The 26,006-nt window shown below is 31.5% G+C and overlaps 1 protein-coding gene across 1 annotated transcript in view; it reads left to right on the top strand.

Moving 5' to 3' along the window:
• bt (projectin protein bent) overlaps positions 1-26,006 on the top strand; it is a 379,904-nt gene that overhangs the window by 213,296 nt on the left and 140,602 nt on the right. The window contains 5 exon segments of the mRNA XM_089089036.1: positions 12,510-12,635; positions 15,048-15,192; positions 18,468-18,607; positions 21,502-21,788; positions 24,818-24,942. Of these exon segments, the coding sequence (XP_088945162.1) occupies positions 12,510-12,635; positions 15,048-15,192; positions 18,468-18,607; positions 21,502-21,788; positions 24,818-24,942 (823 nt within the window).

The raw sequence follows: 26,006 nt of genomic DNA, 5'->3' as shown, positions 1-26,006 counted from the left end.
AGAAAATACCAATCAATTTACTAGACTGTGTATTTATTTTATTTACCTCTGAGGAGACGTAGCGTTTAAGAATTCCCTTCCCTTGCTCGATTTATTTAATTTTCTGAATTAGATTTAAAATGTGATTGGAGCTGAGGTTAAAAAAGAAAAGAAAAAGAGTATGGTACAACTACAAATTGCAACTATTGATAATAAACAACATGCCTCTATAGGCAAATTATATATGCCTTAATTTCAGATACAAGGAGAGGAAGTGTAGTAAAACTTTGTGCACAGGTAGTTTGTTTAGCTCTCCCTCCTATCTAAAAATAAATTGAATAATTTGAGATAAGAAATGAGAAGACATAAATAGAACAGACTAAATAAGGGAAGAAATAAATAGAATAGAAGAAATCATAAATAAATAAAAGACATAAAAAATAAATAGAATAAAGAAAAATAAGTTCTATAAGAAATAAGAAGAAATTTAAAAAGTCCTAACCTCTACGTAGGCACCTTTCACTTAATAAATCTGATACCCGTCGAATGTTTAATCTCTACGTCTCCTTTTTTTAAGTGTATTCCTCTTCTTTTCTCTGTCTCTTTTATTGTCTTGCTTTAACAGTATTCTTTTCTGTGTTGTTACCTTAAGGACATGTACAGCTTTAAGCCGCCAAGCCCCCCTGCAGAGCCTCTTACCCCCTCAATGGGGCGACGTTTCTCCTTAGCCCAGTTAATTCCAGACTGGCCATGTCTGAAACCACTTACCAGGCCACAGGTTGGAACTAAAATAAATTCATCACATATTATTTTTCTTTTTTTTTCCGTTATTATGTGATTGCAAAATTCTTTTTTTTTTTTCATGCACATAGTGGCTTTTTATTGCACAGATCACTTTTGGTTTCATTTTATTTTTAGTTTGCATTCCTATTTAAATATTGTACGATAACTTTTTTATATTTATTACTGTGTGCTTTTTCATTCGAGAGCTTAATATCTAAGCTGCATACATTTATTTATTGATTTTTTAAAGTAAAATTTGACTTTAACTACAAAACTTATAAATAGTCAAAATTTAATGGCTGGAAATTGATTTTACAAAGCTTTGAAAATCATCATGAGCCTCAATTTTAATGCTGTTTAAAACTTTCTGAAAGCGATTAACCACCACTAAATTTCAAATTTACGATTATTTTATGTATTTGATTTATATAGAAGGAATTCCCATCAGCAAGTTATTTAAAGAGTTTCGTTGTTTTGAAGTGAAATGGACGACTTTAATAAGTTTAGTTTGCCTGTATGTCTTCTAATTAAAACATAAATTTTAATTTCTAATGTTAATTTTTCTTTAAAATTCTCTTCTAATATTGCACTAGCTAAACTGATGAGATAAAAATTCTTGTGGGATCAAATTGAATTAGGAAAATGACATGGGTTTTCAGCCAGTCAAAAAAAAAAAAAAAAAAAAAAAAAAAAAAAAAAAAAAAAAAAAAGCACTTCTTTAAGTTGTCCTCTATGGAAATGAGAAAAGAATGAAAATAAGATTCACATTGAAAGTAGGACAAAATTGAAAAAGAAAATCAAAATGGAAAACAATTCAAATTACCATGCTTGCATAAAATATTTTTAATTTCTAATAATAATTTTTCTTTAAAAATAATCCTGTCCTTAGCTAAACTGGCTAGACAAGACGGAAAAATGGGATGAAAAGCATATTCAAGAATCTATTTATATTTAGCCAGTGAGCAATTAAGATAGTATTTACTTATCTTTTTATGATTCGAACAGTGAACCAAAATAAACACAAGATTTTGATTAAAAGAAACAGAAAATTAAAAAATAAGTTGAAATTGAAGAAACCAGCCAAGAAATTATTTCGTAACTAAAATGGAATTACCAAAAATCAGAAGCTTTTTCTTCACTTCGTTGTCTAAATAATCTTTATTTGTTAGAGCTATTTCTTATATATATATATATATATATATATATATATATATATATATATATATATATATATATATATATATATATATATATATGTGTATATATATATATATATATATATATATATATATATATATATATATATATATATATATATATATATATATATATATATATATATATATATATATATATATATATATATATATATATATATATATATAGGGTATCAAAAATTTTTCTTATCAATTAAACATATGCGTAGTTTCATTCATTTCTAAATATAAGGTTTTAAAGTTAATTTATAAGAATTTTGAATTATGTATAATAAGGTTATAATTTAAGCTTAGTTTACGAAAAATACACTGCAAATTCTTTTAAGCTCTTTTCCTTCTTTGGTGGAATAATTTTTATAGTTACTGCAATCTCTCCTGTCATTAGAAATATTTCTTCAATTTTGTTTATTTTATTGCTTAATATAAAGTTTAAAACTATTGAATTAAAATTCTAGCTTAACAGTTTCTTTAATGTTAGATGCAATCAGATATTCTTTATCTTTAATAAATTTGGTTCCCATTTAAGATTTTGGTCAGCAGTCTTTTAAAGGAGACAAATTTTCCTTTTTTTTTCTATTTTTGTCACTTTTCATCACCATGTTCTATTTTTTGGTTTTGTTTTTTATACTAAGTTTTGAATTTTGCAATCATTTTTCAACGAAGATATTTTTTTTTGTCTTCAGACACCAGAGAAACGTCGAGCCTCTCTTGCTGAACTTATCCCTGACTGGCCAACTTTAACAAAACCGGATATTGATGAGGTTTGATATTTAAAGAGCCCGCTAAAAACAATTTTGAATAAGTTTTTGAAAGCCAAGGATATATTAAAAGTTGATGCATTGTTAGCATAAAAAAGAAGCATGAAGCCATGAAAGCATAATTATAGAGCTTGCACTGCAAAATTTTGAGAACATTTATTTTTCTTTTGGAAATACCCCTTTCTTTGTCTTGGGCAATTGGTATCAAATATTTAGGGACCAAAAAAGGCCACTTTTTGTCAAAGAGTTCATCACTGATGGTCGTATCCAAGGTTTTTTAACAAGCAAAATAAGCCCTAATACAAAAATTTTTGCAAAACTATGTAAACGAAAATTGGAAATTTTGTAAAGCATTTAATTTTTTTACCTTTAAAAGTATGTCTTTCTTTGATCTTGAACAGCGGATCTTCAATATCTACCGAACGCGACAGGCCGCTTTTCACAAATTGAAAAACTAGCCTTAGGTACCTCTACGTCTTAGGTCTTTCTTAAAATACTTTTTAATTTTTTTAAAGTATTTAAAAAAATATTTTAAATACTTTATAAAAATAAAGTATTCAAAAAAATACTTTCTTAAAATACTTTTTCACGAATACAGAACATGAACTGTAAAAACTTGAAAATCATCGTTTTTATTTCTGTCCTTTGGCCTCTTTTAGTTTGGCCTCTCTTTTCCCTTTGACAGGGAGTCTATAATATATTGGGGCTGCCAAAATGTGCCCTTTTCGTCAAAGAAAAGACCTTTGACGTTTATTTTTTAAAGGTGTTTTGACATCCGTCAATGACGATAGCTTAAAATGGGGCTTAATTGTTAAATTATTTCAATAAATAATAATTGTTTTGTTATATTCGTCCGATTATTTTTTTTAATCTCTTATGAACTATTTCATTGTAATTAATAACACTGTAATTAAAATACTGGTTAGTTATTTAAAACAACTCTAAGTAGTTTTTCCCTACGGTGTTTGGACATTACAATCAATTAAAAAAAATTAATAAATAAAAAAATAAAAAATTATTTAATTTAAAATTATTATTTAAAAAAATTATTTTAAAAATTATTTAAACAAAAAAAATTAAATAAAAATTATTTATTCAAGTCAGTTAAAAAAAAGTAGTCATCTTCACGATTTCTTTCATTCTGTAAGTCCTTTGTTGGATTCATAAAAATAATTTTAATTTCGACATGAATTATTTTTTTAATTGTTTTCTGGTTTATTTACTTAACTTTCTGGTTATTTCAGTTAATTGTTTTGTAATAATTGCTTTAATTTATCTAGTAACACAACAGTTAAAATATTTTTCTATTGTTTAAAACGGCGTTAAACAGTCTTTGACCTACGTTATTTAAGATGCTTCAGTCCAACGAACTATAAAAATAGAAGACTAATTTTCTTCACAATTTATTTATTGTGAAAATAGCAGGAGCCTTTTCCTCTGAGATTAGAATATCGTCCATTCTGTAATTTGTCCACACGAACAATTGCAGTGTGAGCTCACTTGAATAAATACGCACCGCATTCTATTGCTTAGTGCTTAACTGCAAACACGTTTGGCTAAATTTACCCTTGCTTAAAATTATGTTTTTTGTTATTCAAATAATTTTGATGGGAAAAAAATTATTTTTTTATTTTCGATTTTTTTGTTTTTCCCCTTGGAACTTCACCAGGTATAAAGCCCAATAATTTTAGCTGCTTTGTACCAGAACCTCATTCCAGAATAGTAATACTATTTCCAAATTCATGGCTCGTATTTTCCGCTATATGTTAGATCTGTTTTTTACTTATGGCTTAATATGATTATGGCTTCTTGTTTCACTATTACTATTTACGGCTTCAAATTATTTTACAGTGGGATAGAATTCGATTAAAAAATTGATCAGCTAAGAAAAAATTTGTAAACGGGTTGAATTAAAGGCAGCCAAGTCCAGCCTTTAATTCCTTTTTCTTATAAATTTGCTTTATTCAGAGCATATGGAATAAAATGTTTTAATTAAATGTAATTTTTATGTGCAGACACATTAAGTGTAAAATAAGTTTCAAGTTTGACGTTGCTAAGCTAGGTGGTAAGTAACAGGGGCAGATTCAGGATTTTGTTGGGGGAGGAGCGTCACCAAAGCAATATCTTCTCGTGAATTTTATGTAGCAGCTTTGAGTAATGTTAGGCCCTGACCTGCTTATATGCGTTACCTGGCTTGTATCTTTTTTTGCAGGGTGCGAATGCACCAGGCTTTTTGCATTTATTGAAAGACCCATTTACTAGTGGGTTGAAAATTAGGGGATGGTTTCAAACCGAGTATATCTCTACGGAAAAGGCTTTGAAAAGATCTTATTTCTAAAATATAAAATATTTAGCGGGGTTTAATTTTTTGTTCAAATGAGATCTTACCAAGATTGCCGTTATTAAAAAAAATATTAAACGGTTGAAAATAACAAAACAAAAAAGTAATTATAAGGAACTGTAAATTCACTAAAGTTGCACCTTAGTTTGACATCTTTCCTCGAGACCATCCCACCTGAAAACTGAGGGATTAAATCTGAATTTCTCCCCTTTTTATACTAGTTTTGAATGTAAAGTCTTTCAAAGTTTGACGAGCAAAAATATATGCAGTTACTAGAGGTCTCAGGAAAATTAAAGTTGAAAGGCAGAAAACATTCACCAGTAATCACCATAGGGAAAAGCTAACATAACTAAGCAGAAAGCAAGTTCACCATTCATTATGGATGGCGATCAAAGAGTATGGGTAACTTGTAAGAGTGGCAACTTGTGCTAGCGTCCACAAAAAAACCGTCAACGCCATCTAGTGTTTGACAACACTTGGTATTTTTCAAGCTTTGCGATAGTTATTCTGCCAGGATCACACACTTATTACTACCCTAATTTTTCATTAATCTAATTAAATTAATTAATCTTATTTTTAAACTGAAAAAATGCCAAGTGTTGCCAAACACAAGATAGTGTTGGCAGTTTTGTTTTTCTGATGCTAACGCAGGGATGGAAACTTTGAATACAACCTATGCATCCCGACCCATAGAACAGTCAGTCCTTGGTGGCTTCTTGCTGGTCAAAGCTTACATGTCCAAATTGAACAAAGTTTGTTTTAATGTTTAATTATTTGGAATAGCCAAGTCTCTTGCCGACGGTTGAGTACAAGGATTTGAGTATTGCAGAAATTCGAAAGATTTCCAAACCAGTTGAGAGGAAGGACACGTCTGCCCTTGTATCATTGAAATTTACTTTAAGGATATATTAAAAGGATTTTAGAGTTTTATCCCCTCACAGCTCCTCCTGAAGCAGGGCTGCTACTCTTTGGGACTTTTACCCAGATCTTTGGATTTTAGCCCTGAATTTGAAATTTTGGAATATATATATATATATATATATATATATATATATATATATATATATATATATATATATATATTGAAAATTACCCTCAGAAAGATACTAATTATTACGTTATTAAGCATTATTGTTATTTAATTTACTGAATTTTATTTTTCAAACTTTCGATTTTTTGCAAGTAAATCCTGGGATGTTGTTAAATTCTCAGTGGCAGTCCTGATTTTCCTTAAAGACATCAATATCTGGTTTTCAATAAAATGCATCTCTTTTAGACAGTTTAACCGTAGTAACTAATAGACGTTATTTAATACTCTTTAAATATTTCGCTGGATAACACAGTCTTGCCGTTTACAATTGAAACGAAAATTTATTAAAGACGGATTAAATTTATAATAAGAATTTCACTGTCTTATTAAAGAATTTAAATCGTCATTAATATATTTTCGTTTCAATTGTTGATGTTATCTGTCATATTTATACTCATCCCTGCTTTTTAACTGAGTATAGTTTAGTGATTATTCCAGTCCACTTTTTAGTAGCCATCTGATCACTAATGTCTCAAGATTTTCGTGAATTTTGGATTTACGAAAATTCTTAACTGGATTTACCAGAATCTTGGTTTTGAATATCTAAAAGGGGACGGGTTTCCTTTTATTACTAAAATTACCAAAGATGTAAATGAATTAGCTCTTCAAAGTGGCTAGGTAGAAACCTTCACAATGTATATCTGAAAAACTTTGGAGATTGAGAATTCACTTTTTTATGAAAAAGATCTTTACTATCAGCTATATAGTTTTTTGTGGATGTGACGGCCAAACAAACAGAGAAATGTTGGTAAAAATCTGGAAAAATTAAGCTAAAAACATATAGTATCAAACTGCATAAGAGGATGTAGCTTTCCTTTAAAGGTGTAGTTGTCTTTAGGAAATAAAAGATTGTTAATATTTAAATTTGTTGCGAATGATAAGTGTAGCCAAGCTTAATTAACTAGTTTTGCTGATTTATTTTCACGGTTGAACTTGGCAGCACTGACAAAATCTGCTACTGCCCTAAATACTTTGTATTATTGAAACAACCAGAAAAACCAACCGGAATTTTCGCGTACGAATTAACCTAAGATGGTTCTGGGGCGTAAATGATGTTTTTACTTTGATGTACATGGTACTTAAACAGTCGCCTGCTTTTTAAATGCAGTTTCTGGTACCAGAAATTGCAGTCTTGCAGTCAGTCGCCTGTCTTGAACGTTTAAACCAAATCTTCCAAAACAAACATATAACCGATAATATGCTATCCGACAAAACTCGTTTTAATTTTCTTCTAAAATTAATTTTTATTGAATTTAACCATTTTTATTTTAGGCAATTGCGTCTGAGTGATCAAACATTTTTTTTGAAAAAAATTTTAAAATTACTTATAGTTTATTTGAGCAAACATCTAAATTCCTAAGAAAATCATAAAAGTAAATTTTTAAAACAATGGTTATTTTTCCAGTAGAAAAAAATAAAGAAAAAGATTAATCACATGGTTATTGTGTCAGCATCACAACAAGGTGCCATCAGAGTTTAAAAGAAAAAATAATTAAGACCATAGTAATTTAAAAAAAAGAATAAATATAAAATAAAAAAAGAATAAAAACCATACCAAGATGCATGGCCGTATCCGGGGGGTGGGGTAGGGGTTTGAACCCCCTCTCCCCAAAATGTTTGTCCGACTCGTAAAAAACCGTAACAAAAATGAATTTAAACAAATTGTTTACGCGTTTTTTGTACCACCCCCCTCCCGTTTTGTTCCCCCCCCCCCCAAAAAAAAATCCTTTTGTACCCTCCCCCCTCCAAAAAAAAATTGAAAAAATCCTGGATACGGCCCTGCCAGAATGTACAATAACTTCTCTATTTAAAAGCCAAGGAAGTAGAATATACAATTCCTGATCTAATCATATCAATAAGCCATTTTTTATCTTTTACTTTCTGCTTTTTCTGTCACCCTGAGTTTTTCTACTTTCTTTCTGATGCCCTAACTGAGTGCCTGGCACGCTCTACTTGCACCCGTGTGTCCTTCGGGGCATGTGTTTGAATCCTGCTATCGATGATTAATTGGTATGAGACAGGGGATAGGAGTTTGACTCTGCAAGATCAGCCTCAGTATATCCCGCTCCAAATGAGTACCTAGAGATATCTGGGGAGGTGGTGAAACACGGGAAGTGTCGGATTATTCATCCCCAGCCACACATAACAGTCCTGTCGAAGGCAGAGGATCAGAATATAGGTACAGGGGCTGTATGGACCATTTTTCTGTATGTAAAAAAGAAAAAGAAAAATCTACTGACCATAGAACCGTTGCTCTTAAAACTTATTTCTTTGGTTTATCATGACTTAAAATATTTTATTGACCTCTTATATGTTCCTAACTACGAACAAAAATAATCCTACTTTAACCTTGTTTTTAGCGGGGAACACTATTTTTTAGCATATCTTTTTTAAGTATGAACTTTAGTGGGGATCTTTCTCTCTGAATCTCTCTTAAATTATACCCCGGTAAATGTGCCACTTTATTCCTCAAAAGAAAGACAGCATTTTATTTTTCTCTAGTTCCTCGCTTATTTACCAGCAGTTAATTTTTATACAAAGGACCAGTATATCCTCCTTAGTAATAACCATTTATGCCGAAAAAGAAGTTACATTTTTTGATAACCGTTTATTGATGTACCCCCCCCCCTTGAATAACAAATGACAGTATTCTTTACTGTAATTCATCCCTGGAATTAAAGGAGGCACTTTAGTATTTGGCTTGTTTTTGACTACTATAAAATGAAAATAAAATATATATGAGAATATATAAAATCCAATAAAATAAACTTAAATTCTGCTTCGTACGCTGAAATATAGATTTGTTGATGGGTTTCATTATTTTTTCCCGTTCCCAATTTTCTTTTTATGAAATTTTTTTTCAAGTTTGATAGAATAGGAATTGTGATTGGGCGGCTAATTCTAATCAAGGATCGAGAAAAGCGATAGGTTGATATTGTGTAACTTGAAATGCAAAGAAATAGTAATAAGTCCTTATAGGTCTATTTCACTTATTTAATTTCACATTGATTTATAATATCTAATACTGCATCATGTAAAAGGAGCAATTAATGTACTTTTAAGTGCTTTTTTGAACTCCACCGTATGACCTATATGATTGATTAGTCTATCTTAATGATTCCGGGATAAAATTCCCATCTTTAGTCGACTAGTATATAATGTACCTTCTTTGCCATAAAACAACTTTTCACTAGTCTGTTGAAAATTTCATAGCCCATATAACAGAAATAACAAATATTAATGGTAATTAATTTCTACCCCCTTTACAGAACATTCAAGATGATTACACAAAATAAAAAATACACAAAAACAAAAATACAATATTAGAAGTTAAAAAAAGAAGATTTTTAAAAATGGTGTGCAATTAGAAACACGGGTATCATGCTTATCACAATCTTTATTAGTCCAGCCACCGCAATTTGCCTCCTTTTTACGTCACTAACACACGAATATAAATATTTAATTTTATATACTGTATTGTGAACACTGATTGAATCTATGTGTAATTCTTCTTTCGCTTTAACTTCTCCTTTGTATCTTCATTGCCCCTTGATCGCATGTGAGTTTATTGTAGTTAGTTTCTGTAATTTTTGTGATTGTGTGGCTTTTTTTGTGCGTCCTTAAGTCCTCCTAAGGCAAAGTTTACATACATATCTAGCTAGACTTATTGTCTAGACCAGTATCTCCCTAAAAATATATGTCCACAGAGCCACAATTAATCTAAAAATTTGGTGCTAGCCAGAAACAAGTGGCAACTTAGCATCGAGTTCAAGAAGCTATGGCTGTGTTTCAGGACTCAATTTTGTGTTTTCGATAGTATTGGAACTAAACAGAAAAAAAAATTAATTATCTATTATAAAAATTGAGTTCTGTAACACACCCTCTGTCAGTCAAAAAGCATTTATTGCCGCCATCTTTATTATCGGTTCTGAAACAGCGTCCACATGCATGTCTGGCTATACTTCCACGCCTAAACACGTCCATTGCCACGTACCCCGTTAGACAAAGAAGTACAGCTAGACCTGTATATAAACGCAACTTTAGGGATATGTTATGTTAATAAATGTACTTTGTCTTGCATTTTTAATGTAAGAAATAATAGCTTCTGGATACTTTTGATGGGTCTCTTTCAAAAGTAGAGTGTATAGAAAGACCTTATTAAATCCCAGTTTTGGACATAAAAATGCTCCTTTTGAGACTATTTTCTAATACGCCCTTTGTCATCGTCCGATATCTAAAATTTTAGTTGCCATCCACTGGATACCTAACTTGTATTGGATTTCTTTGTGTAATTTACCGGCACTTGGAGTCAATTTAATATAAGTTATTTGGATAAATATAAATATTTATTCCCATAGGGTTCTTACAGTCTTTATTAGGCCACAAAATTCTCTAAAATACACCCTATCAAAGATAATCTTTTATATATCTTGATTTTTTTATGTCCTGATCAGGCCGATTAAAAAAAACGACTAAAATTAACTAAATTAGTTTTAAACTAGTTAAAACTAAATTGGTTAATCCAATAGCTTAATTAAACTTGGTTAATTCAATTAATATGTTGATTTATTAGTTGAACTAAAGTAATTGAAATTAATTTAGCCTTCCTGTTTTTGTCAAAATAAATAAAATATACAAAATACATAAAAAAATGAGGTTATAAGCTCTTTAAGATTAATTTTATAGATTAGAGTAATTTAAACGGAATTTGAGTTCATAACGATTAAGCACAGATTATGTATTAGTTTTCATCAGATATCTTATTTCAACATTATTGCAAACCTCAAAAGCCATCCGATCAGATGATTTGCGTTCCTAAAAGTAGACGATATCCAATGAAATTGCGCGGAAAAAGCGTTATCCAATCGAATCTAAGCGTGGGTGGAGCATTTTTGAATCCAATTCAAGGATATTGCGCGAAATTGTGCGGTTGGACAAGTTTGTTAGATAGCCAGTATAATTAAGAATAATTTGTCCCATGTATTTTGCTGGGAGTGAGATATTTGCATAAGCATCAATAATTTGTGTTTTAAGTCTGTGCACTCTGATTTCCTAGAGACCATCATTGACCATTGAAGCTACTCTAGAGCTAGAGAAGTAGCCTACTTATGATGAGCCTCTCATTATCTTGAGGCTTCCTCTTCTTATTTAAGTATGTTCTTCTCTTTCGTATACTCTGTTTTCCTCTTTTTATAAAATTCTGTTTTCTTTTCTTCTCATATTCTATCTTCTTATATTTCTTCTTATGTATATACTGTCTTTCTTCGTATAATATACTTTCCAATTCATCATAGTATGGATTCTACTGAATTAGTTTTATAGTATAACCTTCTTCTTTTTTAGTTCTGTCTTATTCTTCTTCATCTATTATGTCAACTTCTTTTGCTCACATATACACAATCTTTCTTCCTTTGTTTTCTATCCAAATGATTGAAATGACAGGTTCTGCGTGATTATACTATATAATATAATATGTGGCAATATTCTATATATTATGATGTTTTAGAAGTATGCTAAATGGCATAAAACATAGGGTATGTTTAATTGAAACAGAAAATACCCATATTGCTAGGTCACAGAAGAAGTTAATTTTTTAATAGCATCTTGTAACTATAAAATGGAAGGTTATATCTATCTACAAATGATATTTCTGATTGCGCTCAAATCAAAACGTAAATGATTAGTGAGTTTGAACAATCAGTAAAAACCATTGATGCCTTCTAACAATGTATGAGAGATAAAGGGTATTAGTTTGCTAAGGCCATTCTTAGCAAACTCATTTTTAGTGTGCTGTAATTCAAGAATAGGTTTAACTACTTAGTTAAAATCAAACATGCTAGCTTTTTAACTAAAATTATTTAAACCTAATAATTCCCATTCAAAATTTCTTGATTTTTGACAGTCAACATGAGTAAAGAGAAATATTTGTCATGAAGGCTCCATCCACGCCATCTTAACAATATGTTCCTTTTCTCGTTTTCTTACATTTACTAAAAGAAGTCCACCTATGTCATGAAAAGACTACGGTATTGACGTAAATGTTGACAATTTCCGAATATAATGCTCAATATATAATTTTTTTCAACAAAAGTTGTCAACATTTTCGGGAAAGGGAAAAAAAACGACAGAAAAAGAGCATACAATTTTCTTGTATTGAGATACGACATTTATATCGACAGAGAATGAATGGACACTGTACTGTCAAAGCCACAAATTCGTTGACGCTGTACGCTGTGTAAATTTTTTGACGCTTTGTTGTCAAACACAAATTTGCTGTTCTGTAGACAAGGTATATGAAATAAATAAGGTCTTTGACTAATTTTACTTGCGATTATTTTCAGAAAACAGAGTCATTTTCGCAGCCACTTATCGATCAATATGCAAAGGAGGGCAGAGAAAAGAGAGTTGTGTTTGAAGGAATCTTCTCAAAACCTGGTTTGAAACCTAAATGGCTTTTCAAAAAAGATGTAAGCAAAATGCTATATTTTTATTGCTAATGAACTTGTATCATCCAGAATATTTAGTCTATTTTTATCTTTATCATTATTTGTAATTAGTTATTATTATTATTATTTATTTCTCCTAATTTTTTTACAGTTTGCATTTTTCTTTTTTATTCATTTATTCACTACTATTTATTTACTTTTTACATTGTTTTGCACTGTATCTTTATCTTATCTTTGTTTTATTTATATCTTTTATTTGTATCTTTATTTTGTATCCTTTGTTTATTTTTAGAAAATCAAGCCATATTTATCAATTTAAACATTTGAAATGTACATTTGATAACAAGGCTGTATTTACTTGAAAAAGGAAAAACTACCCTCTTTGACTAAAATGAGTCGTTCAGAGAATCCCTCCTCAGAGGACCACTAGCTAACCCTCCTCGCTCCTTTGCTAAATGAAAATCCTAGTGCGGGTACGGGTGTATATCGAACGAATATCGTTTAACCGTAGAACAAACAGTGCGGATGCATGCCGTTATAAATTAAAGGTTTTATAACGGTTTACACTTTACGGTATAATTAACGGTATAATTAACCGTTACAATTAACGGTATAATTGACGTTATAATTAAAGTTATGACTTAACGGTTTACACTTTGAGATTCATGATCAACGTCAAACGTGTGATTTTGCGACAAGTACACAGTTCTAGCTCACATTGAAAAGACCGCATATTTTTGAATTTTTCTATAATGAACACTTGTCTTATCTTTCCTTATAAATTTCCTTCTCAGCGTGTTTTCGTATCAACCCAAACTGAGGAACTCCCCTTACTCCTCAATACTCCTCTTCACCTCCGTGTTTTTACACTCTTTTTCTCTCTAATGGAATTGATTAAAAGTAAGCATCTAAAAGTGAGGGTTTAGCAAAGGCGGTTCCAGCCTCTCTTTCACCCGAGGCATAATCTTGATTAGCCTCCCCCCCTGTCTCCCTAAAAAATCTCTGATAAAATTGAAAAAATTCAGTTATTAACAAAATTATACTCAATTTGTTAATTCATTAAAATCGTTTTTCAACTAGTTTTGAATTTATTAGTTAAATTATTTAATTATTTTCCTTCATTTATTATATCCATTCATTCATCTATTTATTCGTTAATTATAAGTAATTAACAATGTTGTATTCATTAATTTCAGATTCATCCATAACCATTAACTGAGTCAGAATTTATGATTTTCTCCTGGAGAATGATCTAAATTTGCTTTCAAATAGGAACATTTCCCTATATTTTTGTATTTTTTCATCTTCAACGTATTTTTAAATCTATAAAAAAGAAATGCAAAGCAAATTTCGAGATGTAATTCAATCGATGAGTAAAACAGATTCTCAGCTGCTAAATAATAGCGAAATTGTAAATAATAACAAAGTAATAAGTCAGTTTTATTTTCAGCAGCAGTCATTAATCTTAGTAAAAATAGGTCTCAGCCTTAAGCTGGCTACCTCTAAGATTGCAATGCAATCCGGTGGGAATGAATAGAAGTTGTAGGGAGTGGAGTTGCGCTGATAGTGATTTCTGTTGGTTTTAGTTTGATTTATTTTATTACTTTATTTCTGCTCATCTTGTTTAGCGCAGCTCTTTACTTATCTTAGAAAAACTTCTTTTTGGTAAAAATATTTTTAAAATTAATCTTCAGTAAGTTTTGGACCCGTAGGACGCAAAGACATGAATTCACAATTCTTTCTGTGTAAAGGACCTGTATTGGCATTCCAAACTAGATGACAAGAATCAGTCAAATTTCTAATTTTAGAATACTATTTATTTGAAGCTCTTTCAAATTGGTGGCCGGCGTTTACCCCCCGGAAAATATCCCCCTGCGGAAATCTATAGCCCAGATTTATTTCTAAAGAAACGAAGAAACTAACGAAAAAAACGGTGTGTTCTCGAATTCTACACAGCGTAAACTTGAGTGAGTGAGGCATAATACACAAGTACCGAAATTCCTTCCCCCTACGGAAATTAAAAAAATATAACTCAAATTCAATTCTCAAATTGTGAAAGTTTTAAATTTTGAAAGTTTTATTTTCCAAGGGGGTATTTTCCGGGAGGGTATTTTCCGCGGGGGGTATTTTCCGCGGGATGATATTTTCCCGGGGGGGGGGGGTATTTTCCACGGGGTCTATTTTCCGGGGGAGGGGTATTTTCCGCAGGGGCGGGGATAAACGCCTAGAACCGGTTCTGTGTAATGCTGAATCTGATGGTGTGATTTCTGTTAAAATCCCTTGACTTTTTGGGGGTGTTTTCTGCCCTGTTGAAAAATAAGGCAAATTTCCTCAGGCTTTTGATGGGTAGATTTTAGGCATTAAGCTTATCTTTGGTAATTTCTACTGGAAAAGTATGTATAGTTTCGGAAATAATATTTTCTGTTTAATTAGGAAATATTTGCTGGGTCAAAGTATAAGTTCATCAATGAAAATGAAAGCTACAAACTTGTCATCAGTCAACCAAAACCTGAAGATACAGGAAAATATACAATCGAGCTGTCTGGAGTAACATCAACTGCTTATCTTCAAGTAGATGGTAAGTACTCTTTATCAGTTTAATAAATTTTATTTACCAGTATTAAGGCCATATTCAGGATTTTGTTCGGGAGAGGGGTGCAAAAAACTTTAAAGAGCGCATAAGAAATTTGTTTAAGTGTATTTTTGTTACGTTTTACTTGTTCAATTTTTTTATGGGGGGGGGGCGGAACAAATCTGATACTCTCCTCCTAGATGCGGTCTTGGAAAACTTGATACCATTCGCAAAAAAATCTGTTTACTCTCTTTTATAGCTTGGATACACTTAGGCTATTTTGATTTGGTTAAATTTTAACAGCTGAAGTAACCCCGAAACTTGAACATAATACCCTTGGTCATTTTTGGGATAATGCTGAGATACCTTATTTGGAATTAGCATTAATAGAGTGCATATTGATTTAATATTAAGGAAACATTTAGTTTTTAAACATAATGGGCAAATGGGAGGGTGGGCATGGGAGGGTTTTTAGTTGCCCTCCAATCACTTTCGACTATCAAAAAGGGAATCAGCCCTTTCTATTTTCAATCGAATGAGCCCTTTTCGAAGTTCTCACGACAACTCCTTCGATACGAAGTGCTCTGGTCTAAACAACAACAACAGCAAAAAATAATACATTATACCTTCATCGATTTTTACTATAAAAATGTCAAGCCTTCCAATCACTTTCGACTATTAAAAAGGGCACTAGGCCTTTCGATTTCCATTCGAATGACCCTTTTTGAAACGACAACGCTTTCTATAATCACCTTATTTGCCCCCAGGGCATAAATTACAATCCTTACCCTAAGGGCTGTTACGGTGGTTGTCATCTTCTAAGACCTAATTTCCAGAACTTTCAACCCCTTTTTGAAACGACAACGTTTCCTATATTCACCTTATATGCCCCCAGGGCATAAATTACAGTCCTTACCCTAAGGGTTGTTACGGTGGTTGTCATCTTCAAAGACCTAATTTCCAAAACTTTCAACCCCTTTTTGAAACGACAACGCTTCCTATATTCACCTTATATGCCCCCAGGGCATAAATTACAATCCTTTTCCTAAGGGCTGTTACGGTGGTTGTCATCTTCTAAGACCTAATTTCCAGATCTTTCAACTACGTTAAACAAAATGGCTATCTCAAAATTTTGATTGGATGTGTTTGGGGAAATGGTGGGCGTGAGAGGGGCATTAGTCGCTCTCCAATCACTTTCAACTATTAAAAACGGCACTAGCCCTTTCAATTTCCAATCAAATGAGCGGTTTTGAAGTTTCTACGACAATTCTTTCAGTAAAAACTTCGTATGCCCCCAGGGCATAATTTACAACCCTTGCCCTGAGGGTTAGGGGGAATGTCATTCTGAAAGACCTAATTTCCAGAACTTTCAACTATGTTGAACAAAATGGCTATCTGCAAATTTTGATTTGATGTGGTTGGAGGAATTGTGGGCATGAGAGGGCGGTTAGTTACCCTCAAATCACTTTTGACTATTGAAAAGGGCACTAGCCCTCTCAATTTCCAATTGAATGAGCCCCTTTTGAAATTTTACGACAACTCTATCTATAAAAAACCTTATATGTCAACAGGGTATAACTGACAACCTTTGCCCTTGGGGCTCTGGGGGATTTGTCATCCTTAAATACATAAGTTCCAGAACTTTCAACTACGTTGAACAAAATGGCTATCTCTAAACTTTGATTGAATGTTTTTGGGGAAATGGTGGGCGTGAGAGGGGGTTAATTACTCTCCACTCACTTTTGACTATTAAAAAGGGCAATTTCAATTTCCAATCAAATGAGCTCTTTTTGAAATTTCTACAACAACTTTCTATATAAACCTTATATGCTCTCAGGGTGTAACTTAAAACTCTTGCACTGAGGGTTCTGAGGGGTTATCATCCTAAAAGACCTAATTTCCAGAATTTTCAACTACGTTGAACAAAATGGATATTTCAAAATTCTGATTGGATGTGTTTGGGGAAATGTTGGGCGTGAGAGGCGCGTTAGTCGCGGTCCAATAATTTTCAACTATTAAAAAAGGCACTAACCCTTTCAATTTCCAATTGAATGAGCCCTTTTGAAGTTTCTACGACAACTCTTTCGATAAAAACCTTTTATACCCCCAGGGCATAATTTACAACCCTTGACTTGAGGGCTGTGGGGAGAGGGAGAGTTTTCATCCTTAAATACCTAATTTCAAAAACTTTCAACTACTTTGAATAAAATGGCTATCTAAAAATTTTGATCGGGTGTGTTCGGGGAAAAGGTAGTCTTTAGAGAGGAGTTAGTTTCCCTCAAATCACTTTTGACTATTAAAAAGGGCAATAGCTCTTTGAATTTCCAATAGAATGAGCCCCTTTTCAAGTTTCTACGATAAAGATTTTAGTAAAAAAAACTTATTTGCCCCCAGGGCATAATTTATAACCCTTGCCCTAAAGACTGTGGGGGGAGTGTCCTGCTCAAAGGTATTATTTCATGAATTTACACTGCGTGGAACAAAATGGCTATCTCAAAATTTTGATTGGATGTGTTTGGGGAAATGGTGGGCGTGGAAGTTGTTTTAGTTGCCTTCCAGTCACTTTCGACTATTAAAAAGGGCACTATCCATTTCAATTTCCAATCGAACGAGCCCTTTTTGATATTTCTACGACAACGCGTTCTATAAAAACCTTATATGCTCTCAGGGCATAACTTACAACCCTTGCCCTTAGGGCTGTGGGGGGAAGGTTGTCATCCTCAAAGACCTTATTTCCAGAACTTAAAACTACGTTGAATAAAATGGTTATCTCAAAATTTTGATTGGATATGTTTTGGTGAGAGATGGGCGTGGGACGGGGCTAGTTGCCCTCCAATCACTTTCGACTATTAAAAAGGGAACTAGCCACTTCAATTTCCAACCGAATGAGCCCTTTCCGAAGTTTTTACGACAGCTCCTTCGATACGAAGTGCCCTGGTATGGAAAAAAAACAATACATTGGGCCAACATCGTTCTTTACTTAGGCAGCGCGATTTTTCATTAAGATTCTATCACTTTTAGGGGGTATTTCCTCGTTTTTTCGAAAATAAGGCGAAATATTTCAGGCTCGTAATATTTGATGGGGTAGACTAAATTTGATAAACTTATATATTTGAAATCAGCATACAAATCCGATTCTTTTGATGTATCTACTTGTATCTAATTTCCGATTTTTAGAGTTTCGGTTACTGTTGAGCGGGTCGCTCCTCATTTACAGTTCGTTATCACGAACTGTTTGATAATTAAATGAGATTTGTTTGAAATTTTTTGTTCTCTCACAGAGGCTGATCCTGTGTACAACTTTGTTGCTCCTCTACCGAAGACAAGTACTGGGCATTTCAGAAGGGACATTATTTTAGAATGCAAAGTAAATAGTAGCAAAGCACCAATCCTATGGTACAAAGGAAGTGAAAGGATTACAGTAAGGACTTTTTTTCAACTTTGTGTCAGCCTACTATCTTCTCTAAGTTGCGTCTATGCCCCAAAATATACCCAAATTAGATTCATCCAAAAATACCCAAATTAGATAATACCCTTAGTTATTTCGATTTATTTTGTTGCAGAATATTAATTAGTCATTCATTTTATGTATTTCTGTTTTTTTCTTATACAGCTTTTCTGTACGATGGGTGCAAAATTTGGATCAAATATTTCCTGTAGTTTTTTTTCCTTTTGTTTTATTCCTTTTGTTTGTTTCTATTCATTTAATTTCAGTATATTAATTGATTTGTTTATTTTATTTATTTCTGCATTTTTTAAATTGATTTTTGGTATCATGGTAGCAATACCTGGATAAAATATTACCTTTAAATCTATCTATTCATTTCATTCCAGTTTATGAATTAATTAATTTTTTTGTTTCTATTCTTGTTCTTCTGCTTCTTAATGTTCTTTCTGTTCATTTTATTGCAGCCTATTAATTAGTTTTATTTATTTTTGTATTTTTAAGCAGTTTTTCTGTATCATGGCTACAATTACTCGATAAAGCGTTTTCTTTAGTTTTATCTATTTGTTTTAGTTTTCTTTATTTGATTTATTTCTGCTTTTATTTCTTAAATAGCTTTTCTGTATTGTAGTTGCAGTACCTGGGTTAAATGTTTCCTTTAATTCTATCTTTCCTTTTCATTTCAGTCTATGAACTTATTTTTTTTCGAATTCGATTTTGTTTATTTTTTCGTTTCTTTTTTTATAAGTTGGCAAACATTAAATAGCCTGCGGAAAACTAAAGTTCGAGCGTTTTCCTAAACAAACAAAAAACAATCAAATCTAGCCTTACACATAAAAATCACAAAATTAATTAAAGGAAGGACTTTAATTGCAGTAAGGATTTATTTTTCTGTTAACCTTGAATCCAGTCTATACTTAAATCTGTTTTATTTCTTAAGTCTAATAAAAATACCCAAATAAGTGTTTACTTTGTTTTTCTTCTTTGTTTTTGTTTTCTTTAATCTATTAATTATTTTCATTAATTTAATCTAACTAAGTTAACTAGTTATTAATTAACTAAATTAACTTAATTAATTCATTTGTTAATTAAATTAATTTATAATTACATTAATTTTATCCATTTTGTGTTTTTTATTAACAGTTCTTCCATAAATTGTATTTGCATTATCTGGATAAAATATTCCCTTTGGTTTTATCTATTAATTTCACTTCAATTTATTAATGATTTTTATTGATTAATTTTTCTTTTAATTCTGTATCAATCTATATCTTCTAAGAAGTAGTACAAATTCTTTAAGATCTTACGCAAATAAATAATAAACAGACACCTTAAACGTATAATTTTGTGTTTCAGTAAAACAGTTGACAGTTTTGCACCCATTGAGTACCTGATTAAGGGGCACTTACAAATTAATTTTTAATTACAAATTAATTAGAAAATTAATTTTTGGTGCGAGGGAAATGAGCGATGTTGTGTTTCCCTATTGGTGTTTTTCGCTCCTTTATCCCCGTAATTAAATGCAACTTTGTCTTTTTGGAAAGGAAGCGGGGTAGCTGCCCTTAAAACTGTACCCTATGTCTGCCCCCTGTGAAAAAGAAAGTCGAGCTGAAGCCCGTCTCTAAAAACATCTCTAAAAAGAAAATGGTTTCTAAACTGAAAATTAAGTTAAAATCAGAAAATATGAATTAAAAAACATTCGAAAGAATCATATTTGTTTGTTCATATCTCTCTTAATTTTCTACAGTCGTTTGTGTTTTATCTTCTGTTACCAGAACTGCCATCTTCTGCTACCTAAATACCTACAAAATATTTTTACTATTAAAATTTTATATCTGTGCTTTTTAGTTTCCAAGGTCACCTCAATTAGCTGCAATCCATGATGCCTAAGCCTTGTCAATTCAAGTATTAATGTATTAATTAGATTAGAATAATCTAATAGAAATTGATCTAATTAATTCAATTAATTAATCTAATTAATTGAAAAATTATAGTTGAAAATTAAATTAAAAGCATTAAAAACAAACAAATTAATATAAATCTCAAATGTTTTGTGCAAGATACAACTGATGCAGCCACATTTTGCCACATTTTAATTTAAGAAAGTAATAACAGAGACTACCAAATATAGCTTAGCAGATTAACTTACAAATAAGCTAATATGCACCAATTTCATAATTTTTTTTTCTTTCTTTAATGTCGGAATGAATGCGGCTTTACAGATATTTTAGGATTTTTTTTTTAGCTTTATTATAATACCGAATACCGAAAAAATGCCAGAAATTTGAAAAAACGAGAACTATCAAACTATTCTCCCACTTTCAGCGCCAATTACTAAACTTTAAATTTATCAGAACAGATTGCAGCCCGTCTAGTGCTGGGTTGTAAACCCCTTCTTGCTTTAGCTTGTTAGTGCATTTAGCAAGTGGCCTTCTTTTTGTTATGTTTTCTTTGTGTTTTTAGAATTAGCGCAAATTGGCTTTATTTTTTAAGCACTACGCTAACTATTTAAATTATTTAATTAGATAAATAATTAATTTAAATAAATAATTTAAATAAATGAATAATTAAATAATTATTAGATAAATAATTAACTACTAAAAGAGTTTTGGGATTCTTGTTTGTAAGAAAATATGTGCATCAAAGCAAAAACCAGTAATGAATCATGTTTTTGTATTTTCTCCACTTTATGCTTTTAAAACCTGGTAAAATTGAATTTTGGGTAGTTATAATCTAGGTTTACGGTAACTTTGTCACGTTATTAAAAAATTTATTGAATTAAAATTGGAAAAAAGTTGATAAATTGAAAAATTTATTGAAAAATTATAAATACACATTTGTTGAAGAAAATAATGTTTTCCTTCTATTAGGAGAGCGATAAGCACAGTATCAATGTTGATGCTGTGGGTATTGTCCAATTGATTATACACGATGGTTGTGAGGCTGATGCAGGTGAATATTTCTGCAAAATTGAAAACCAAGAAGCAGAAACCAAAACCAAAGTCAAAGTCAGTGAAATTCCAGCCAAATTCATTAAGCAGCTTAAAAGTGGTCTTGGCACTGAAAAAGAGTCGATGGTTCTTGAGTGTGAGGTTGATGAGGACGATGCCCCTGTTGTCTGGAAAAAAGATGGAGAAGTCTTGAAACCAGACAAGAGGTATACTTTTTTTCTTCTAGACCTCAGTTTTTTCATCATTCTTTTTTATTTAATATTCTTGCGGTTGTTCTGTATGTCTATCCGAATATTTTTACTTCTATTTACTATTGTGTTTTTTTGCCTGTTCTCTTTTTCAGTCTTTTTAGTACTTTCTACAAGTATTTTGTAGTCTCTACTTTTTTTCAGAATTAATTCAAGTGACTTTTAACAACATTTTTCTTTCTTTTGGTTTCTTTTTATCTTTTCAAAAATAATAATTTTATACTCAATGGCGGAACTTTTTTTTATCATGCCATGCAAATGGAATTTTGACAGAAAAATCAATTTTGACAGGAATTTTGACAGAAAAATCGTCATGGAAATTCACAGAAAAAAAGCCTGAATATTCTAAATTTATTTTGATAGTTTCACGAAGGTGACATACAAAAAATAAAGAGAATAATGCAATGCGGAAAAAAAAAATTGACAGCGAGTACTAAAAATCCTAGCTACACCTCTGAAAGGTAGTTTGGTTTTTATCGTTATTTATGAACATAAAATTTACCTTCTAATGAGCACTTCCAAGGAGGGTGCAAGCAGGGAGGCTTTTAATAGATTAGGAGGGAGGAGGATCGTGCGTAGCAGTGTTAGCCTCAGACGGCATGGTGCTATGGTGATTTGTTAGTAGTCGTAATAGATTAAATTTTTCCCTCTAACCTCAAGTCAAACCTTCTAAGGTAAATAGTTACCTTCTAACCTCATAGTTATGAAGGTCCTATGCAATTATTATGACTATAATCGCTTGTAGTCCAATCCAATCGCTTGCAGTCCAATAAAAAAAGCAATATCTTGATAAGGATATTGAATTAATACGCCAGTGACATAATTCCTTTGCACGCATTGGAATTGTGATTTCAATCACTGATGTGTTTGCTTAATGTATCTTTGACAATTATTTGTATTTAAATTTTGTTTTATGTTCTATTTCTTATGTATTTTTTTATATAAATTTTGTTTATATAAAGAAAAATGTATTTAAATTTAGTTTATGCTCTTGTTTATTTTTGTTTTTGCTGTTGCGGGGTTTTTTGAAACATTTTACATGGATGTGCTCGTGTTAGCTTAAAGCTACTGCTTAGAAAGATCAGTATACTGACCAACCGTGTAATTACCAAAAAAATAAACGCATTTATAATTAAACGCAAAAATAACACATTCCTTCCTCCCGAATTGATGCTCAAGCTAATTGAACAAATTGATTAAAAATAGGTAGTTTCATGAACCTAGGATAAAGGGAGGATGAAAAGAAGTACCCTGAATTCTATATCATAATCACTAGGACCAAGAGTGCTGTATAATAACAGAAAATAATGAAAAACTTGCAGAGCTTGGCATAAGCCGTATGGAACATGCGTATGGCCGTATGGGCACGGGCCGTATGGTGTATGACTAAAACTTCCTGAGGGTTGGATCATTGATCCAGACACAGCGAGAAAAGAACATTATCGCTTGAATAATTGGAGGAGAAAAGGGGGGAATCCAGTAAAACCAGTTTGTCAGAGAACAAAACGAATATATTGCCTGTTAACCAGCTTATATACGGGCAATAAAGTTTTATAACCGTTTTTTGTGCTTGTCGCATCCACTATTAACTGTAATATCTGAAAAACTTTTAATTTGTCTGAAATTTCAAAAACTTCTCTTAAATCTTCAGGTCAAGATCATTTTTTGTCAAGTTCGAAAATATTTAAAGTCACGAAATAACATCTTTTTCATTGTTTTAATCAAATAGCTATTCGATCTTGCTCTGTGACTGGTTCTCCATATCCTCTCAAAAGTCCACTCAAGAGACTAGAAAATAATTTAAATGTTAAAATCTAAGCTACGTTTTTTAAATGCAAATTATTTTTTTATTCTATTATTTTTTATTAATTAAAGATATTTGCTTCAGAATGACGTTGCTGACTTAGAGTTGAACCCAGGAGTCCCTGGTGATTACCCTAGGCTTTCAAACCTGCACTAACAGTAAACTTAATGACATTCAGTAGCATTTTTATTAAGGACTTTATTATTTATATTTTCACTCACACTATACAATAGAATAATACGTGGAGTAACGCATATAAAAAACATAAAAATACAAATCGATATACGTTTTATAAAACGAAATTTATGTTGCCTGATATTTACGATATGATTTTATGATATTTACGACTTGCGTCAAAATTTCGTATTCCGTATTTCACAGCGCACCTTTTTGCTGTTTTGGACAAACAAGCCCTCTCCCCTCACAAAGGCTCCTGTATTTTTGGCAGTACCTTGTAGCAATAAAAACCTGGTTCCTAGGGACTGATAGATTAGAGACCCATACGCCCTCCAGGCTTCATGAAAAACAAATTAAGTTGAACTGCTTTGACAGCATTGTATGCAATTTTCACCTCTGTTGTGCATATTAGTTGCATATTTTTAAAATTGAGAGAAATCTCATACTGCTGGGTGTCTTAAGTAACGCCTGGGAAGGGGGGGGGGGGGTGAGTCTCTATGGAAACTGCTTAAAAAATTGTAAAAACGAATTTTACCGCAGAATTATTATTCTATTATTTTCTTGGAAATTCTATTTCTTTTAGGTGGTATTTCCGTGGCATTCTGTTTACCATATGTATTTCCATTATATGTATGTCAATCATATATAATGGAAATATTATTTCTGTTTAAAATTTACTTTGGCAATGCAGTTAATTATGCATTGTAATATATTCCTGAAAAGTAATTTTCATATTTGAGTTTGAACTGGCAAGGGACAACTAATTTCGCGCCGACTGATCCATGCATGGGACTCAGGAGATCCCTCCCAAGTTTGATGATGGTTTGTATATGTATTGAGCACAAAGTCTTTTGGTATGATTTGTATTTATATTACGTCAAATTTTGATGTACAGTTGTACATATCTTACGTACGATTGTACGATATGTTACATCAAACTCTTATGGTATGATTTTTTTCGTTTTTTTCTTTTCATCTATATTTTTTATGGACATCGATTTTCTAGGATACAAATGATTGTGGAGGGACGCAAGAGGAAGTTGGTAATAAATGAGCTGAAAATGTCAGACAATGGCTCAATATCTTGTCATTCATCAGCTGATGAAACCTCGGCTGAGCTTGTTGTTGAGTGTAAGTTCCTTATGATTCTGTTTCTGATGGCTTATTAGGCATTTTCAAAACTACTTAAATTGAATTGGCGAAAACAAAGTATTATTATTATTATTATTTAAATTATTATTATTTGATATATTATCATTAGAGGTATCAAATTGATTTGAGGCTCAGGGCACAATTGCTCATTGCCTCCACCTCCCCCTAAAAACAAATAATTAGTGGGGAAGGAATAATATTTAGTTTGCTCATCCTTTGTATATCCTAGCTGTCCGCCATTAGCTTCCCTAGCTCTATCCTTCAGCTTAAATCCAGTTCATGCAATATCTCAAACCGGTATCTAATTCGGACATTGTTTTTTCAACCGCCGTTCTTCTTTTTTTCTACAGCTGTCTTTGACAGCCCTCAGCTGTCAGTTTTGGATATCTCCATGAAACAGGGTAAAATTAACGTTTTCATTGAAATCTACTTCCTTATTAAAAGATTCCTTTGATATTGAATTATTTGCTTAAACGTGGCTCTTTACAAAAGTGCCTCTTTATTATAATGCATGTTATATATTAAATTATATATTAGTTTATGTAACATATTATATGTAATTAATTGAATTAATTATGTAGTATGTAATATTTTAAATTGTTCCAAATTTAAGCTCCTATACTAGCTACTGTTTTCGAGCTACTTCAATTTGAAATAATAGAAAAGATGTGTTGTTGCAACTTATTAAGTTAAAGATGCATATTTTAGCTGCTATAATAGCTACTTATTCTAGAAGCTGTTACCTAAGGTAAAGATATACTCTTGAACCTCTTTAGTGGGTGGTACTCGGCTAATAAAAGATATGGATAGTACCTAAGCCTCCAAAACCACCTTTTTATGTTTTAAGACTATTGTACTTTCCTGCCATTTGTACCATTTTCTACCATTTTTTGTACCTTTTTGTACCATTTTTTGTACCATTTTTTGTACCATTTGTAAATATTTGGATTTGTACTATTTCAATAATTTTCATCATCTTAATTTACAAGCGCAGAAAATTCTTACTGTATAGGTATAGTTTATATTTTTGATTACCGATAATT

Source organism: Artemia sp. Qi Xiang Cuo, chromosome 1, assembly GCF_049724085.1.
Source record: "Artemia sp. Qi Xiang Cuo chromosome 1, ASM4972408v1, whole genome shotgun sequence".
NCBI lineage: Eukaryota > Metazoa > Arthropoda > Branchiopoda > Anostraca > Artemiidae > Artemia > Artemia sp. Qi Xiang Cuo.
This window is presented reverse-complemented; position numbering and strand designations above follow the sequence as displayed.